The sequence below is a fragment of the Helicoverpa zea genome, chromosome 2 (assembly GCF_022581195.2).
Source record: "Helicoverpa zea isolate HzStark_Cry1AcR chromosome 2, ilHelZeax1.1, whole genome shotgun sequence".
NCBI classification, from domain to species: Eukaryota; Metazoa; Arthropoda; class Insecta; order Lepidoptera; family Noctuidae; genus Helicoverpa; species Helicoverpa zea.
Window position 1 is genome coordinate 517,916 of NC_061453.1, and position 18,158 is coordinate 536,073.

Consider the following 18,158-nt stretch of genomic DNA (forward strand, 5'->3'; position numbering starts at 1 on the left):
ACTACATTGAAACATACTGGCTGCTGACCGTAATCCTTATGTTTCTACCGTATACCCTCGACGGAGTGACTCATTGCAACTTCAGCGAAGAAATATTTACATAAAATTCGGCACAGTTTGATGGCCGCGCTAATAAACAGTGTCGTCATTTAGTGATCCTACTATGGTCGACGGGGAAGTGGCCGATAGCACAATAAAATGAAATACACGTGGTGAGATGACGTCAATATGAATGAATTCCGTGCATCCCAACATATAAGATGTGGCGGTTTGATGAGCAAATGATTACAAAATTAAAGATTATTTGGTTAGCGACGAAATGATTGGTTACGATGAGATTGAAACAAGGATTAGTCGCGGTTGTCAAATGTTTAGAGGATTAAAAGGTTATAATCCTTTGAACATTTGTTGACGTTTAGTTTATTGTTAAATACGATAAATTATTTACTGAAGGATTACACACTTATCACAGCTTATAATAGAGCGATTTTTTTGTTTTATTGCACTTTCTGGTATAGTGAGTAGGTAAATAGGTATCTATCTGACGAATTCTTATGACTTGAGCCAATAACACACAGCTGCACTTATTGAGGAAAAATACTTCAAATAAAATCAATGCGCGCGTTTCTTTGATTCGATAAAGTCATTTGGATCATCAAGTTTAAAATAATATGCTATTCAAAAATACCCTTCTTACAATATTCACGATTATCAGATTTAGAAGTTAAATGTTTTGATGTCCAATGTCGTTTAGTTTTTTGTCATTTTTTTATACAATTTATTGATCCTCCTAACATTAATTGTCCTTATCCAATAATTTTACAACGTTATTTAGCAATAGAGTAGGTATACCTACAGGTGGGTACCAGCGTCTCTTCTGCTGCAGAGTAAATGGAACTCTATGTGTTTGCAAATAAGGGTACTTTGAGAATGACAATTGGATTCGGCAAATCTGTAGCGAGATGTCTGACGTCAGAGCAACATCCGGGAAGCCATGCTATTTCCAACGCGACCAGTATCCAGTGTTATGACCCCCACGGGCTTTAAAAAGTGATAGTTTATAGAGTTCAAGTAACAGTGGTCATTGAGTCCGTGTAATGAATGTTACTCAATTTGTCAGTATGTTGTGGTCTGCGCTAGTGTGTGTGAATAATGAGGTTCTTTTTAATGACTCACTGAACTCCAATGTGTCTAATATCGATCAATGTAATGTAGAAAGCAAAACCGAATTGCTAAACAAAACAAGCCAGCCTATTTTACATACAATATCTACATATTTTGCGTCTGTCTAACGTAAGTATTTTTTCAACCCGGAAAACATAAATCTAACTAGAAACTATAAAGAAAGATAAATGATCTATTTTCCGGCAGATGGGTTTTCTCTTCATTAGTTGCTTGTCATCTGTCGACAGATGTCACTAGGCCAAAGTTTCCGCATAACACTAGTTGAATTACACACAAAAGTAATATAATTTATTCGGTGTTCAGTAAGATGTGTGTGTAAGATTGGTCTCGCAAACATTTAACGTATTTCCGTATTTACAGAGCGCTTTGCGAGAAACTGTTCACTACTATGTTTAATTACTTAGAATACAAATGCATTTCAAGGAATAGGGGATGCAAATAGGTCTAATTTCCTTTTGTTTTTCCATTTTTGAGAATCAGTGCGTAACATATACAGGCAGTAGTCATGTGAAACATGATTATGCCTCTGTATAACGAATTCGAATCAATTGTTTTACCATGAAATCGATTTTGGTACGTAGTCCGCACTGTCGATCAAGGATCCATGGAACGCTTAAAATTTCTGATCACGACTGCGTTTGTGCTTCTACATACGCGATATAACTCGTAATTGACAGACATATTTTAATACACTACATAGTACAGCCGTGTATGAATTTGTGTAAACAAATAAGCTTGTCAATTAACTTCTTATCATGTTTTCCAATCTTGATGTTGGCCATTGCTTGTTTTGATTGCCCAAAAGATTATAATTTAATAATTATTGATGAATATTGAATACTACTTTCCACCTCAATATTACCCGCTAAAACAATTCCATAGACTCCAAAGCTCATGTTATATCGGTAGCTGCAGTTGGCTTGCGTGGAAGGGAGCGTAGTTTCAAAGATGGCGTCGGAAAAGCGCGGGCACTTTCCCCGCGCGCGGGAAACGTAAGAAAGTGGCGGTCGCGCGCCGCGAAATGGAAACTGTCGCGATTAATGCTGATAACATGTTTATCTGCCGGCGTTAATAACAGGCCACTATGCTTGGACATACCTTTATACATATAACTACAGAAACTCGGTAACATGCATTTTTATTGCTAGTCTCCTTAGTTAACGAGTCCTATAAAGTCAGCATTGAAACTCGAATTTAGGAATGAATGAAATTAACTTGAGGTTTTCAAGACGCAGTGCATAATCTGTTTAATTTCAACAGCACAATTTTACTGTCTGCGTATTTATTTGCTTTCTTCTTTCGACCGATGACTCAAGCTCCATTCAGCCGGTTATCACTATAAGATTTGGGTACGAATATAGTAAACAATAGATATTGTCTAGTGTTCAGTTGAAACATAATGTTGAGCTGACATGCGTGCGCTTACGCAACGAGTGACTCACGAGAGAGAAGTGACCGCCCGACGAGATGCCCAAATGTGACACTCACTTTGGTAATTTCCGATTGACTAATATGGTTATCAAATGACATTTTATTAACAGCTTTATGTCGGATGAGACACCTAGTTATAATATTCTTTGCATTTATAGCAATTTCGCAAAGTCCTGATCGTTAGATGATACCAATTAATATGGTAGTAAAAATTAAGTGTCTCCTCTCATATAGCAACATTGTGTGAGTTTATCGGTCCTCGTACGTAGATACGATCACAACAGTTTATATTAGTGCGGCGCTAAGTGGGTCAGGCGGCGCGAAGGGCGAGATGCGCCCGCGCCGCGCTTCCTACGCCGCCGTACGCGCCGCTCACTAGCTAGTGCTGGGACAACACTTCCTAAATACGATACTTTACGAATTATTAACATCGATATCGATAATTATGTTTTTTATTATTTGGTATGTATACTTGGTACATCGAAATAGAGTCTACATCAAAAAACTTTACGATATCGGAAATTGACAGAATTGAATAGGAAACATCTTTCCGATGGCTGATAAAACTTTTCAATTAAAAACTATTTTTGTACCGTTTTACTTGTAACTTATTTCTAGATCAACTTGGAAAACCCTATTTACATCAATCAGCTGATACAACACAGATAATGCAGGCGATTCCGTTTCGCAAGCTATTGTCCATTAGTCATGTCCCAAAAGTTTGTACGTTGCGATAGATTTTTTTTTTGGGCCAACCTTGTCTGAGGAAACAACAGGTTGGTGTACGTGCAGCCTCGGACAGACGTTAATTCGATTCACGGTCGCGGTTACATGTAAACACACCTTTATAATTTGTTTATTTTTTGTCTACGATCGCACGAACCTACCGATTGCGTCGCTACTGTTTCATAATTGTAAATTTCACGCGTCGTTAGAGCCGACAGCTTCTCGTCATGCAAATCGACCACTAGGAAAGTGCCAGAGGAAACGCGTAGAAATTGTAGCACTTAGCGCTTGATCTTGATTGCCTACTTTGTAAAGGATCTACTATCAGATTAGTATGCATTCTCCGCGACTAAGTTTCTTTATTTACCATATCCATGCGCAATGTTCCAACACTACCAACCAAACAATATATTATCTACAAATAGATCGCGCCCTTTATCAAAATGATGTCAAATTAAAAACAATTATGAAATCTGTTGTTTATCATATCCGACGGTGTATTGCATTATAGTAGTGCGCTGATAAGATGCCACTACGGACAGATAAGCTTACTATCTCGATACGCACGATACTCGACGTAGGAAACAAGAAATAGGGACAAGGATATTGGGTCGCCACAGATATAAGTTTGTTTGTTTCGTCAATTACTACATTACACAGTACACGTGTAAATCGTTACAACACAGTGGCCTGATTAAGTAGCCGGAACGGGTGGGAAACAAAGTGGAAAAGCGTAAATGTGTCATCGAGATCGAAACCGCGCGTCACTACGTCCGCCATGTTTAGTGGTGCAGCGCGCGAAAGTGAGATTTAACGCGAACGGTGCATCGCAGCTCCCTTGACCCGGTTGCGCCGCCCGCGCCCCGCGCCGCACTACGATAGTAAACCCAACACATAGACACTCGTCTAGGCGAGAACTGCATAGTAACTGTGTGCGTGACGCCCGCGCGCCTGTGTGCGTGCCCATACACCGCGCTCGCGCCAATGGAAATGTTTTTCAGGGATGTGATTAGCTTCATTATCGACAACATTACAACATTTGTTTTTAGGTGAAAATATTAGGTCACGATGTGTGATTTAAGTTTTGCGGTTAGGAAACCATTACGTGAAGTAATCGCCAGTTCGTGATAAGCTAGAGGAAATGATTTCGAACCGGATCTATTAGTGGGGTACGTAGCAACGTGTGGGAGTGCTGCAGTTGCCAATATCACCTTCAATCTGTGAACTTTACATTGAAATAATTGCCAGCTAACTACTTGTTGTAATGACATAACGCCTCTACAATTTCGCTGTTACCGCCAATAGTAGCCGCTGTTTGCCCTCATTCATAAAGCACAAAAGAATGTGAAACCTTTTCCTGCTCCTTATCCAAATGTGGATGTTTACAAAAACACTGAACAACCACAATTCAGTGACCTTAGGTAAGCACGTGAAAACCCGACCAGCATTAGTAAGTACCTAAATAAATAATACCTATGCGTACATAAGAGATGTTTCAATCTAAAAAAATGTAGTGTAAAATTGCGCTACTTAAAAAAACTGTGTTAATACAAAGTAGAGGTACACACAAAAAGCGTCGCGGATTAGCTACGTTGTGTCGGCTCGATGACATAATTAGCGGCACAAAAACCGTCGCAAGAAAACCGGTAAAGAGTTCGTACCGGAAACGTTTGGCAATCTCTACAGGTGGGCTCGGATATCGATACGAAATAGTTGCCACACTAATACGTCACCGTGACCAATTAACTACATTTCGAAACTTTTATACGCAGATTACTACGTAGTTTTTTACTTTTATTGCTAAATGCTTCAGTTCCCTGATATGAGAGTTATTTTAATCTGCAGTGACCTTTGCAGATGCGAGGCGGGTGAAAACATACCTCTATTTTCCCTGTACCGTGGCGAGCGACGCTGTGGGTGGCAAACTTTATCCCTAGCCGTGTAAGTTAGTATTTTAATTTTAGCTCAAACTCTCGCAGCGAAGGTTTCACGTTATTGTGAGTGACGAGATAATTTTAACTTTTCCTAAATATGAGTTTCTCGGAGCTCGTAACCCGACCAATGAAAGCTTCTCTTTGTAAAGGATACTTCTTGTTTCTCAGTCTTAAATAAACTTTATATATTTCCGGCTTGTATGAGTATTTGTGGAGTTTGTTATGACGTTTAAACTACTGGTTATAGGTAAGTTATTTATTTTTCAAATTATTTGCCGTATGAAACCCGTTAACCGTATGAATGAATTAAAAGTATAAGTGTCGGCCTCAGCTTTTCGGCGGTCGTTTTCCTGTTTACTTGCGTCTGCGCAGGCGAGTTGTAGGTCGCGCGCGGGTTGCGCAATGGCAGCCATAGTCTTCTTGTTTCGGTATTACGATATTGTTCGGCAGGTTTTTGGATAATTAGTTGTCAGGTGTCGAAATCAATGCTTATTCTGCCGACCTAAGTATTGGTGTATAGCGTGGTTCTCCGGAAACCGTAAAATACCGGCATTGCGCGCGCGCCGGTGCACAAACAAACAAACAGCAGATAGTGCAAACATCCACGCGCACATTGTTGTCCCGCGACTTCCCTTGCCTGTTTTGATATTATAAACTACATCGTAGTGTTGTTGTTCTCAGACATTACCTTGAAACCGCTTCATCTGACTAGATGGCTTTCTACTACTTCCTACGGTTAAGGACAGGTAACTATTACACTGAAGTAAACTTTATATTAAAATATAAATCAATTTAGATATGCTGCTTGTAAATATTTGTAATTTAGATTTTGTGTATCTTATTCTTGTTTATTTAAATTCCTTATTTCAAAATCTCATGAGTCAATTGAGTTATTGACAAGCATAAGATTTGCGTTATCGCGTCGTCGCCGGCTAGGAAGCGCTGGCTGCGCGCGCGCCGGTCGCGGGAACTCGCGCGACATTGACACACTTGCGCGTGTCGTAACCGCGATGTTTGCGGTGATTGTCTACGGGCTTTTTTATTTCGTGGAAATATACGGTTTTTGGACCGCCACGGATTTTATATTTGAGCCAAATGAATGTATTTTTGCGTGTGACTCAAAGTAATAAATAATGCATTTTAGTTTAACCGTGTGAGGTAATATTTTAGGTCCAACAATGACTAATCAATACAATGACCTATGTGCTGTCTGGATTAAGAAATTAAACAAAGAATGCGCTATTTGTGTTGCAATACTAGAAATAGGACGTTTCCGTACATTTCGGCAATATTTGTGTTTGGGCGTTAATCGTCGGCCATCTTAGCCGAATAGCATCATTGCAAGGAGGCGGAAAGTCCTTTACATGATGAAGATCGAGCAGGGCACGTCTAGCGGTCAAGTGAATCACTCCTGATAATGTAGTATACTGTATATACCAGACTGTACACATTCAGACAACTGTTTGTGTAGTAGACAACGCGGAAAACACACTTCCTGCTAATTTTCCTTGTAAGTCAAAAGTATGAGACAGTGTTGCCCAAACTATCATAACTACATTACTACAAAGGCACCTACGGGTTATTAAAGAGAACTCTCGATGCCGCAAGAGTTGCGTCGGATGATCTTAAGTAACAAACATAAGATTTTATGATCAGTAGCTCACAGTTCGTGACTGTAATGTAATCGAGTGCGGAACAACAATCGAGAGCTTCGAATAAAAAATATTTAGTAATAGCGGCGTGGGCGTCCAAGGTGTACAGTTAGCATCGTATGGCGTGCGCTGGTTGTATTGCGTCACTCACTACTGCGTTGCACAATGTGTGGTGTGTTGTAAAAACGCCGGCGGCCGCGCGAACTGCCCTGCCCTGAACCTTGCTAATAAACTTCCCTATGTCAATGACTTAAGGGTCAATTTAGCGTGCGAAATTGTGTTTCGCGATGTTTCTGTGACAGTTTGGTGACGGATATTTACTAAGCGCATCGTTTTTCATGAAAAAGTATAGACGTATTTTTGAAGATAAGAATAATCCGGTATAATATATATTTTTCTTATTTACCCCGGGTAGCTACTGGCTACTGGAAGGTTTACTTCTAATACTCGTTGTAAAAACATCAATATAATTAACATTTTAGAAGCCAAAGCTGATTTCCTGTACAATAAAATGTCAGTGGCGTTTCGTAATATCCGCCGACGAATGCCAATAAAACGGACAGGACTTAAGTATATTTATCGGCTACTGCCAAATTTAGTTTAAAACTATATACGAGTATTTGTACATTACATAGTCTGTTGAAATTGTATTTACAAACCAAAATCGAAGTGGGTTAATGACCTTATATTTCCGTAATTGTACAAAATAAAGTGTATCTTGCTTACAACATGAAAATGAAAGGAAATTGCTGAAATGTTTCAAGTAATTAAGGTGCAACCATGTAGGTACCTATGGAGAGACAAAATAATTTTATATCAATTATTTACACGACTGCGGTGGCTTGAAAACAGTGTGATATTGGTAGAAATGTTGAGTAAGGTCAGTGTTTAGTTTACTGGGTACTACATATTAATAGATTGTGAACTCAAGTACTTGCTATCAAATAATAGATAAATTACGTTACATATATTGCAAACACTATTTTCTGGAAAACGGAGCCATGTGATGTTTTAGTATATATGCTATGAGTTTGCAAAAAACGGAAAATTACTGCAAGAAATTGCAATTCCACGCGTAAATGAACGTCGTGTTAGTCGAACGGAAATAAAGCGATCGATCGCTTATTATTTATAGATTGTGCGTTACTTTATCAACGTTTAATATGTAAACAATAGTTGCGACTAATTGGGCTAAGGACGGCCAGTTAAATATTATAAATACGCACTTAGCCCGAGTGGACTCGCTGCTCCAAGAATTTCGTAATTGTAGTACTTTCTTTTAATAATTACGGAATATTTGAACTTTTATGAGTGGAATATATTTATGGAAAACAGTTAATAAGGTCACATATGACGTTTAACGCGTTCCAGTTTTTATATGGCCGTTAACTAACTTCTATCGGTCAAACCATATAGTTACCCACAAAAAGACTAGAAGTGCTAACAAACCCTAAAACACGGTCAATATTGAAAACTGAACAAACTAAAGTATTATGTAGGGCAGATCCTACACAGAACTATTAACTACACATCAATTAATATCAAAAGTTTTGATTGAAATTAAGCGTAAATCAGTCTAGACTATGTACAAACAATGTATATTAATGAGTCCCTCTGGCTGAGTGAGCACACTTGTTCAGACAAACTGTTTTCTCTTCCAACACCAGCCTCCGTGAAGGCTACACACCAACTCAAGCGATGCGATAAACATTACCAGCTAGACTAAGGGCGTTAGAATCTACTAGAAAACTGAATGTAAGCCACGTTGCAATGTCTTGAAAATATTACAAAAAATGTGTTTTGGATACCTGCCAAAGTAAGGTAGCGCGGACTCAAGTGTTGTGTATCGAGATCATTATCAAAAGAAGCTTTTAGTTCAGAAACAACATAACATAATAATCACATTCATGAATAGTCATGTAGTATGTTAATATATGTGTATTAATTAACAGTGAAATGCTTTGCAAATTGTTCGTCTAATGAAATTGGTACATAGTTATTTATTTTGGATAATAATCGACTCTTGATAATAATTCATATAAAATGTCAAACTTTTTTGAGACTTGCGTCAGAGGTATTTCCAAAATTCAACACGTGTGGATCAATAGGTTGCCATTAATCAATATAGAGAGATATCTATAGCTCTCAATAGCTTGGTTTGCGTTATAGCACACGCCTAGTAGAAGTCTGTAGGTCCTACAAACATTATTCTGTGTAGTTTCCATTATCATATTAGTCTGTGTCCCGGCCGTGCCCGCCCCGCCTGGGGCCGGCAAAAACTCAGGCAGCCTAAAAAAGCAAGGTCCCTTAGGTTATACGCATTACCTACAAAGCCTAGGCTAGACAATTACTAATTAGTATTAACTTTGCTCAAACACATAGAACGAGTACATGTAGACAAAACGATTAATTTTATGTTATAGTTTTTGATACATTATAGAGTGACGTTTAAAAACGTTTTATACAAGGGCACGGTATAGCCAGTACCTCAGAATTTGCAGTTGTAAGGCTATCCTCACAGTAGTATCGAACTAAAAGGTTCTATTTGTGCAACAGTTCGCGGAACCGGCGGCCCCAGGTCGATGCTAAATCTACTAAAATCATATAACTGCAGAGAAAGTTTGCATCGAGCTTTTACTAACATTCGCTCCAATACCAGTTACTTTTCTTTCAAGTTTTATATTAAATCTTCAGTGATAAAATCGCTGAAACACATCTGGAAAGTTTGAGGCGAAAATTAAGAATTGTAGTGATTACGTGTACAGATAGCGTTTACACGCGATACTGATAATACTTTTGGCATACATCGCACTTCCTCGTGGCGATGACGCGGGCGCAGGTTACCCAACCAGTCAACTAGTAGAACTATAACTACACAAATCATGAATATTCGGTTTATTAAAACTGTTTGTGTTGTGTCCAGACGGGGTGTCGATGTCTAATTGTCGGCACGTGCGGCGTGTGCGCCTGTGTGCGGTGTGTGCGCTTGTGTGCGCGGCTGCGTGGGCGCAGGCGGAAGCGCGGTGACATCACACGGCTCCCGTCTGATGCCCGCTGTTTGGATGACCTGAATGAGCCAGAGGTGGAATGTTACGTCCAGCTTTATTGGGCCGGCCGATTTATTGGAACAAGCATGTACAGTATCTGTACCTAATAACAAAATGAACTGCTTGGAATATGACATGGCACAGAAAATTATGTTTAGTAGCTAAACCAATTTTTTATTAGAAGGTATGTTACCTACTTGTGTGTTTAGAAGTGCCATAGAACTAGGAAAAACAGCTTAGAAATCATACGACGTAGACTCGCGTGTTTCTGTCGTATATTTATTAATTCTCGTGAACTGTTTTTCTTGTTGTGACTAACGAAAGCTTTTTCTGTATAAATCAGTCATTCACAGCTATTTATATAAGTACAAGACTGTAAATTAAATGTAATTCTAGTACCAAAGCGATGATGCGCTAACATTGACCGAATTGCGATATTGAATACAAAAATGCTGTCGGATTTCCCGCGTGTTATTGTACTCACCTTCACTATGTAATACAACCTGTATGTATGTTTGTTTGTATGTCCGCACAGGTCACGTATCTAATAATACTCGCTGCATTTTTAACCAGAGATAAGCGTGTTTGGGCACGTGTCACGGCACTTGTGCCACTCTGTGAACTTTTTAGCGATAGATTAGATCCAGATAATAAAGTACCTATCAATTTTTTGTAAACGTTATTATTATTGCGGAAATGTGAATCTTTAAACGTGATCTTGCTGTTTGATGATGAAATTCTTCACAATCTCGTGTTGTAATGATAAGACGTGACGCACTGGGTTTGTAAACCGCTGCGGGTTTGATTTAAACGGCTTGTCAATAAACGAGGCGACAACAGATGCTCGTGTTACAGAATATTTGTGTTTTTTGCACCGGTTTCCTGCCTAGTCCGCTGTGTACTTAATATTAGATAGGCATTTGTTTTAATTATCGTTTTATTTGTCGTATTAGGTAGGTATAAAAATGTATTTGAGCGTTGAACTTCATAATAATTCAGGGCTTCCCCGGTTTCGAATCATTTTACTGATAATAATTTTATTTTATGTTCATTTACATTAAATACCTATTATAACTAAATCAGTATTCGAGAAGTCAGGCAACAAATTACATAAAAAAATTTTTCATGCTTAATTATTTTATTAAATAATGAAGTATAATTTGCTTGGTACGAAATCGCTGGAAATATCTAATGGGGACAGGAAACACAATGATAAGATTTATTTATAAAAACAAGTGTTTATCTCACAAATCTTGAGTTTCAGTCGCGACGCAAACCATCAACAAAAAGCTGTTTTTTCCTCAGAGACATTACTGCCGACTTTTGGCAATGCTTGCGAAATTGACAACAAATTGTTTGTTTAAAAATACAGGGTTAAGATGTTTTTATACAGAGGAGAAAGACGAACAAAGGTTACTTAAACGTTTTTGAGGAAGTTGAAACTCTAAAACCATTATTTGTAATAAAAAAAAACATCTGCAACGCAATAATAGACAAAGGACCGTAGAGGTACCGTTGCGAAAACCGAACGCAGCCGTAAATTTGCCAATAAAAAACTTTTTGTTTACCGTGGAATGCAAAAACCCGCGAAAAAGTACCACTTGGTTATTTGAATGCACGCCTTTTAAGGTTTACAGTTAAGAAGTTTTTATTACCGGGGGTGTACACCCGCTACCGGCAGGTACGTGTTTTTTAATGCATTTAAAAAATTGGGTTAATTTTTTTATGTGACAGATGAAGCGAACAAGGTAAGCGGTGTACTGTTACGGAAACCACAGCTTTTTTACTGTACCTACACTACCTACTACCCTATTAACTTAGTTTTTACCTCCGCCCGTAATCGGTTCACATGTTTTGGCGCACATGTAAATTTCTATAAATACATTTATGCACGCCGTGATCGTAAACTCGTATTGATTGGCCGAAAATATCAGCGCGGGGATAGTAAGAGGCCCCAAAGTAACAGCGGTCTCGCAGGTCGCCAGTCTGTTTGTCCGTATGTGTTGTGAAACCTAATAGCCTTGCGCTGCGGTTGAAGGCCGGCCAAAAACTGCGCGCGCGGCCCCACGCCCAGATGTGCCCGATTTAAAGAGCGTTGCACGCATAAATACATAACAGATAAGATTAAATGTTCGATAAAAAATATATCGATACAGACGGCAGGACGCGCCCCTTAATTTATTGCACTAATTTGCCGACGACACGAACCCATTTAGCGAGTGAAGGGCCGTTGATAACACTGCTAATACGTTAACGGACAAAAACTCTAACATCTTTGTTTAGTCGGGAAGTTATAAAACAGTTTATTTTATCAATAGCCGCGGGTTTGCTACGTTTATTTATTTTTGAAATTCTAAAAACGGATGCGTTCACGTCATTTAAATACTAAAAGTGCATTTTTTTCAAATCCAGTCGCGGGCAGTAATCAGTTATTCTTTCTCATTCCTGCCTTATTATTGGCTGAGGTGTGAATGAGACGCACGATTTGCAGGAAGCTATTCAAAAAAAGAACAACCCTTCCTCACCCTTTTGGGACATTCTATTTTTTACATTAAATCGAAACGTCATATGTTCGTCTGACAGTCTTTATATTGGACTCAAGCTCAATCATTTTAGAGTTTATTTTTATGTGTCAATGATTGTCGGTTAGCATGATTGGAATTGATTTAAGAATTAATATAATTCAAAATCGTTGTTTTTTTCTTATTCGAATTTCTGTGAACAGGTAGCCGGCCAGTGTTGTGATTGGACTATAATGATATTGTTTCGGTATTTCAACAAGTCAACTTGTTGTCTACTATAAGCTAATAATTATGTGTCGTTTTGTTGTAATTTATGCAAATATTTGTAAGAACAACGACCTCAGTGATCTCCGGGTGTCGCTACCGGTAACGCGAGTTCTAAGATCATCTTCAAAGATATTAATAACAGATAAAAGTGAACCGTCATTTCTGTGATTCGTGAAAGATCAATTTGTTGCTATCTGATAACTATGACATCACCGTTCGTCTATTGCTATAACTCAAGCGTGTGACATTAAAAATGCTGATTATGTATAAAAACGCCAATAGCTTCCAACCCGATCACGTTTGCGTATTGTTTAGTGGTGGATGCGCGGGCGCATCCGGCGTCGCCGATCGCGTATAAATAAGATTTTTTACGCACCTTTCACTTCCGACCTGCGCCTGGGCAGGTATCATACATTTCACCCAGAAGGGCCTGATAGCCATTATTTGGCAGCTGTTTAATAAAATGTACACAGATTACGTTTCCTGGTGCATCCTTTCTTTTTGAATATTCATGGGAAAGTTGGTCGCGGGTCACGTTTTTTTGACAAGCGATATTTCGATACAGAATTGCCCATTGAGTTGGTTTACATCGATTCTGATGTTGTCGCACAATGGAAGCTCTGACGATGTTTTGTGGAGTTATTGATCGTTAAAACAGATGACTCACTGTCAAGTCATTTGACTTCAGATATGTGTTAAACCTTAAAATCTCAAATCGGCGATCAGTGGACAATTTGTGAGTGAACCAGGCCGGAATTCGGCCTGTTTCCTGATTACATTTGAGACGATTCCTTCTAATTCCGAGATGAAAAATATATTTAAATATAAAACGTAAAATTATTTGGGTCGCGACCCTATTTCGATATAAATCTTGGAAATTACGAAATAGCTAATGTATATGTTCTATGACAGACATTAATTGATCTTGTCGTTCAATCGATGTATTTAGTATTCGATGCGATTATTTTTCTCATTTGATAGACGAATATTTTCTAATCCTAGACTAATATATTGCGGATGCGAAATGATTAATCACGTTGCAGTATTTGTTTAAAAATCGTACAACTAAAGATCATTTTATAGTATTTATGTGTGATAGGATTTGCATCGGAAGAGTTGGTTAAAATTGTAGCTTATTTTCTTCTTGCCATATAATCTTTAACAAGTTGACCATATCTATTTGTGTAAGTACCTACGATGACAACATATAATATAAATATGCATTGTTATAATTTGCGCGTGTAACAGGAGTCAGGTAACGCGATGCAGTGCCATAGTCGGAAGCGCGGGCATCGAACCCGCACTACCGCGAACTGCACTGATGAGCGAGCGATTCGTGTGTTTTGATAACAATAAGTGTAATGCAATGCTTATATTGTTTTAATATCGCGACACTTACCATAAACGGTAAGCAGAGAAACTGCACAGTTGTTCAACTACTTTTTTGCAAATCAAACTATTGAAAAGTAAGTTTTTTGTCTCTAGACAACATCTTGCATGTATGTATGTATGTATGTATGTTTAAATTTATCACAAGTTTCCTTAATATAGAAAACATAATGAAGTCCAATTCTTGCTCCGTATACACTATTCTGTGTTGGTGTGTACAACACCGGGAGCAATCAATGAATTAATTGAATTGATAAACAAATAATTATAATAATTAACCGTAATTATTTTAATTTATGTGGTTTTAAATTAGGTAGGTTTTTAGTATTCAAATCACTGTCACGGGTGCATCATGGTATTATGATAATTATGATACATTAGAATTACCCATGATGGTGAGACCAATGATGATATATAACTTAAGCTGCTCACTATAAGTTTAAATAGGACAACTCTAAATTTAGCTGAGTGAATAATTTATTGTGCATTATAAAATAACTGTATGTACATAGCGATGCACATTATGCACATATGTGTTTTCCGTGATGTGTCAATGACCCTTATTGGTGTTATAGTGCAGTGTGCACGCCTGTACGTGCTATTGTCAGGAGTATTTTAGCTGATGAATGATTGGTCACTACCTACATTGTTTATGAAAAAAATACGCTTAGAACGGCGTTTTGAGGCAAACAATTATGTCATTTAAAGTTTTAATCTAAATTACAGCTATTCATGTAAACGTTTGAATGACATTTTCTAACTTTCAGGTGAATATTAAATAGAATTTGGTTGAAAACATCTCGTAGTAGGCAATAGTAAACAGTGGGTACAATACGGCATTGTTTGAAAGAATGCTGCCGGATTTGTGTGCGGATTCTATGTTGTATGTGTTCTCGCGACTCTCGCTACAATAGACCGACCAGACGCACTGGTAGCATGTGACACGTCCGATGTTCGGAGCACTAAACATTTCCGAAGCTACCGAGGCCGACGGGAACCGAAAATACTAAGTAACAGTTGTTCCCGGATAGTTATTGGGAAGTGTTGTTACAGACTTACAGTCCCTCGCTCAATATAAACGTTTCTAGAACAAAAGTTTTGGAGTAGACTCAACCGAAGATGTTCTAATTATTTTATTGCTATTAGTTCTGTAGAGCCTTTATATAATACCAATAAAATAAAGATGTATTATACATACTTACATATCTTTCGTATATTATTAACTAAAAAACGTTATCATAATGAGTCAATCATGCTAAATATAGGTATAAATACTGTCACAAAAGATTAAAAGGAATTTATGAAATGATTAACTATCTTGTACAGTTACACAATTTAAGTTTTTCAATACCTACGACGCAGTAATTACTGAATTTATCACATACTTTGTGTATGTATTAAATTCAACCATATTCTCATGTATATGCTAGTTTATCAAGAAATTATATGGAGGATGTGGAAACATTAAGGAAATATATGAAAGATGATTCATATTATCACTATTTGTGACAGGAAAATATAGAAGAACCTGTAATTAGGTAATTTAAACTAATCATGCTTTTAGACTTTCCTTAATATTATTGACAGCAGCGTGATACGACAAAATATCGAGGAATCTATTCTTATAAACAAATAAACTAAAACCCCATAAAAGTACCCATTTAAATCCTTTTATATCAAACTTATAAATGTGATAAGTTTTCAGAAAACAGTACCTTTTCAATAACAATAATGTAAGTGACAAGACGCAACCTTTAGCCGGCAGACATTTTGTTACATAACGTACTAACAAAAACATGTCTCGAGAAATACGACCTGGATATACGCAGCTGTGCCTTAGCAACCAGACACTATACTCCTTAGCAACCAGACAGTATGCTCCTTAGCAACCAGATAACCTGGGCACGGATGTGACCTGTCTGGATAAATTTCTGGAGGCATTTCAGCAATTGATGCCTTTGATGTAATCATTTACATTTATATTGTGCTACCAACGCTTATTTTGGTAAGGAAATAAACCAAATGTGTGAAAGTGCTCTTGTCTGAAGGTAAGTTATGCTGATAGTACATCTAGAATTCATATTGAGATGGTGTATCAAAGTCTCATGACTTGAAACAAATTATAAAATTACCCAACACTTAGAATAGTTTACAAATAACCGAGATTAGTCAGCCGAACCACTCGTACCTGGACGTTTTGAGGAAAAACGAACATGCACATAATATATGCACAGATAAATATATATACGTTTATCCTCAAGTTTATTCGACAATTTTATTTGTTGTTACGTATTGAATTTATCTTATTGTTACAGGGGAACACGGAAATCCCAAAAACGAAGTAACTAATGTATATTTAGGTATCCTTATTTGTACATTAGGAGGAAAAGATGTCCTAAAGCTAATATTGGTCTCGATCAGAAGATTTTTAGGATATCTGAATCATTACATATTAATATTTGGGTGAAATAGCCTTTCTTCAGCGGACACCGTGTAATACAAGTGTGTTGTAAGTAGTTGTATTATCAATGACAACAGTTGTTGTGTGAGAATGTTACAGCGATAGAAACAAAGAAAGTGTTAAACAATAAATATGAGTGTCGTAGTATTGTAAATAGTTGCGACGCAATGTGCCGCCACCCCCGCCCTACGCGCTGCATGTTGGGCTAGGTCAGGGCGGCGCTGCATCAACATATTTACATATACCAGTGCTATGTACTCCGTGCAACATATTTCATACGCTAATGCCATGCAAGATAAAGTCGTAGCAAGGGCCGCGTAGCACCGTAGCCGCCGCTACGCCTGTAGCTCGTAGCACTTTCACGCGTGACGTAGCAATTTGCGGAAAATCTTTCTGTGCGATACTTTTTCACTTATATTGCATGTAATATTCTTAAATACAGTAATAAAGAGTGTTAATGCTAAAATAACTGCTTTGTTTCATTTGTTAAGTTGTCTACAAATTCATATTTGATTTATGATAGTAAAGTTGTTTGTGTTGCTTCCAAAAATATGTTTAGTTATTTTAACTTCCAGGTTTGATGAATATTTTGTATTTACTTGCAGGGAAATACAGCTGTAAAGTGAAATCATCCCGAGCCGGTATGAGATGGTAAGTGAACTTACTGTATCTCTTCATGAGCGACTTCTTGTAAGCCTTGCCGGAGATGTCGTCGTCGCGCGGGCTGAGGCGGCCAGCGGAGTCGTCGGACTCGGTGCCGGAGTCGCGCCCCGACGCCAGGTAGTCCTGCGACTGCTTCAGGATCATCTGCGTCCTCACGTAGTCCGCGGGGTCCGCGAACGAAAGTCGCGCGAAGTCGCATACAGAAATCTCCTTGCGAACTGACAAGTCTAGTGGGGCATCGTCTTCCTCTGGTTCTGGTTTCGGAGAAGCCGGCTCCTCAGGGTAAGCCTTCCTGGCGGCCAGGGTGCGAGGCTCGTTATCGGCGCTGAGCGCTCTGCGGTCGGCGGCCGGCGACTGTCGCGCCTCCGGGCCGGCACTCGCCGGACGAACTTCCACAGCCATCATATTTAATTATTAACACCAAACACCATAATCACAAGCCCACAGTTTGCAGTTATGTCATAGAGCGTAATGTGTCGTGTTGCAACCGCGCGCCGCGTCCACTGGCGTTCGCGTCGTATTACGGACTGATGTCCCAGTTTCGACGATGAGTTCCACTGACTTCGTGAGCTCGCTTCGGGCGCGCTCGGCGCCGCTCGGACACTTTCGTTTTCGTACAGGCGCGCGTGTGTGCGTGTCTCACACCGCGCCGCGTCTGTGTGCGCCGTGCGTCTGTGTGCGCGCTGCGTCTGTATTGGCGAAGCTTTTTCCACTTTCGTCGCGGAGCTTTCCTTCATTTCCCGAGTTACCCAACAGGTTTTCACTGTTTAGCTGACTTGATTAATTAGCGTTACTGGTTCGGCGCCAGTCTCGTTTGCGACCGATTGTGCTCAGGTAATGAATTTACGAGGAAAATTATACAAGCTGTTGATTTGCATCCG

At 38.7% G+C, this 18,158-nt stretch overlaps 1 protein-coding gene across 4 annotated transcripts in view; it reads right to left on the reverse strand.

Moving 5' to 3' along the window:
• Positions 1-18,158, reverse strand: part of LOC124638818 (ecdysone-induced protein 74EF) — a 208,524-nt gene that overhangs the window by 31,948 nt on the left and 158,418 nt on the right. Inside the window, exon 1 of one of the 4 annotated variants that reach the window (XM_047175957.1) lies at positions 17,280-17,823. The exons of the other annotated variants lie outside the window; for them this stretch is intronic. Coding sequence (XP_047031913.1) covers positions 17,280-17,682 — 403 coding nt within the window. The 5' untranslated portion in view covers positions 17,683-17,823. Of the gene's footprint in view, positions 1-17,279; positions 17,824-18,158 lie in introns of those variants that run through there. 4 annotated transcript variants of the gene reach the window in all.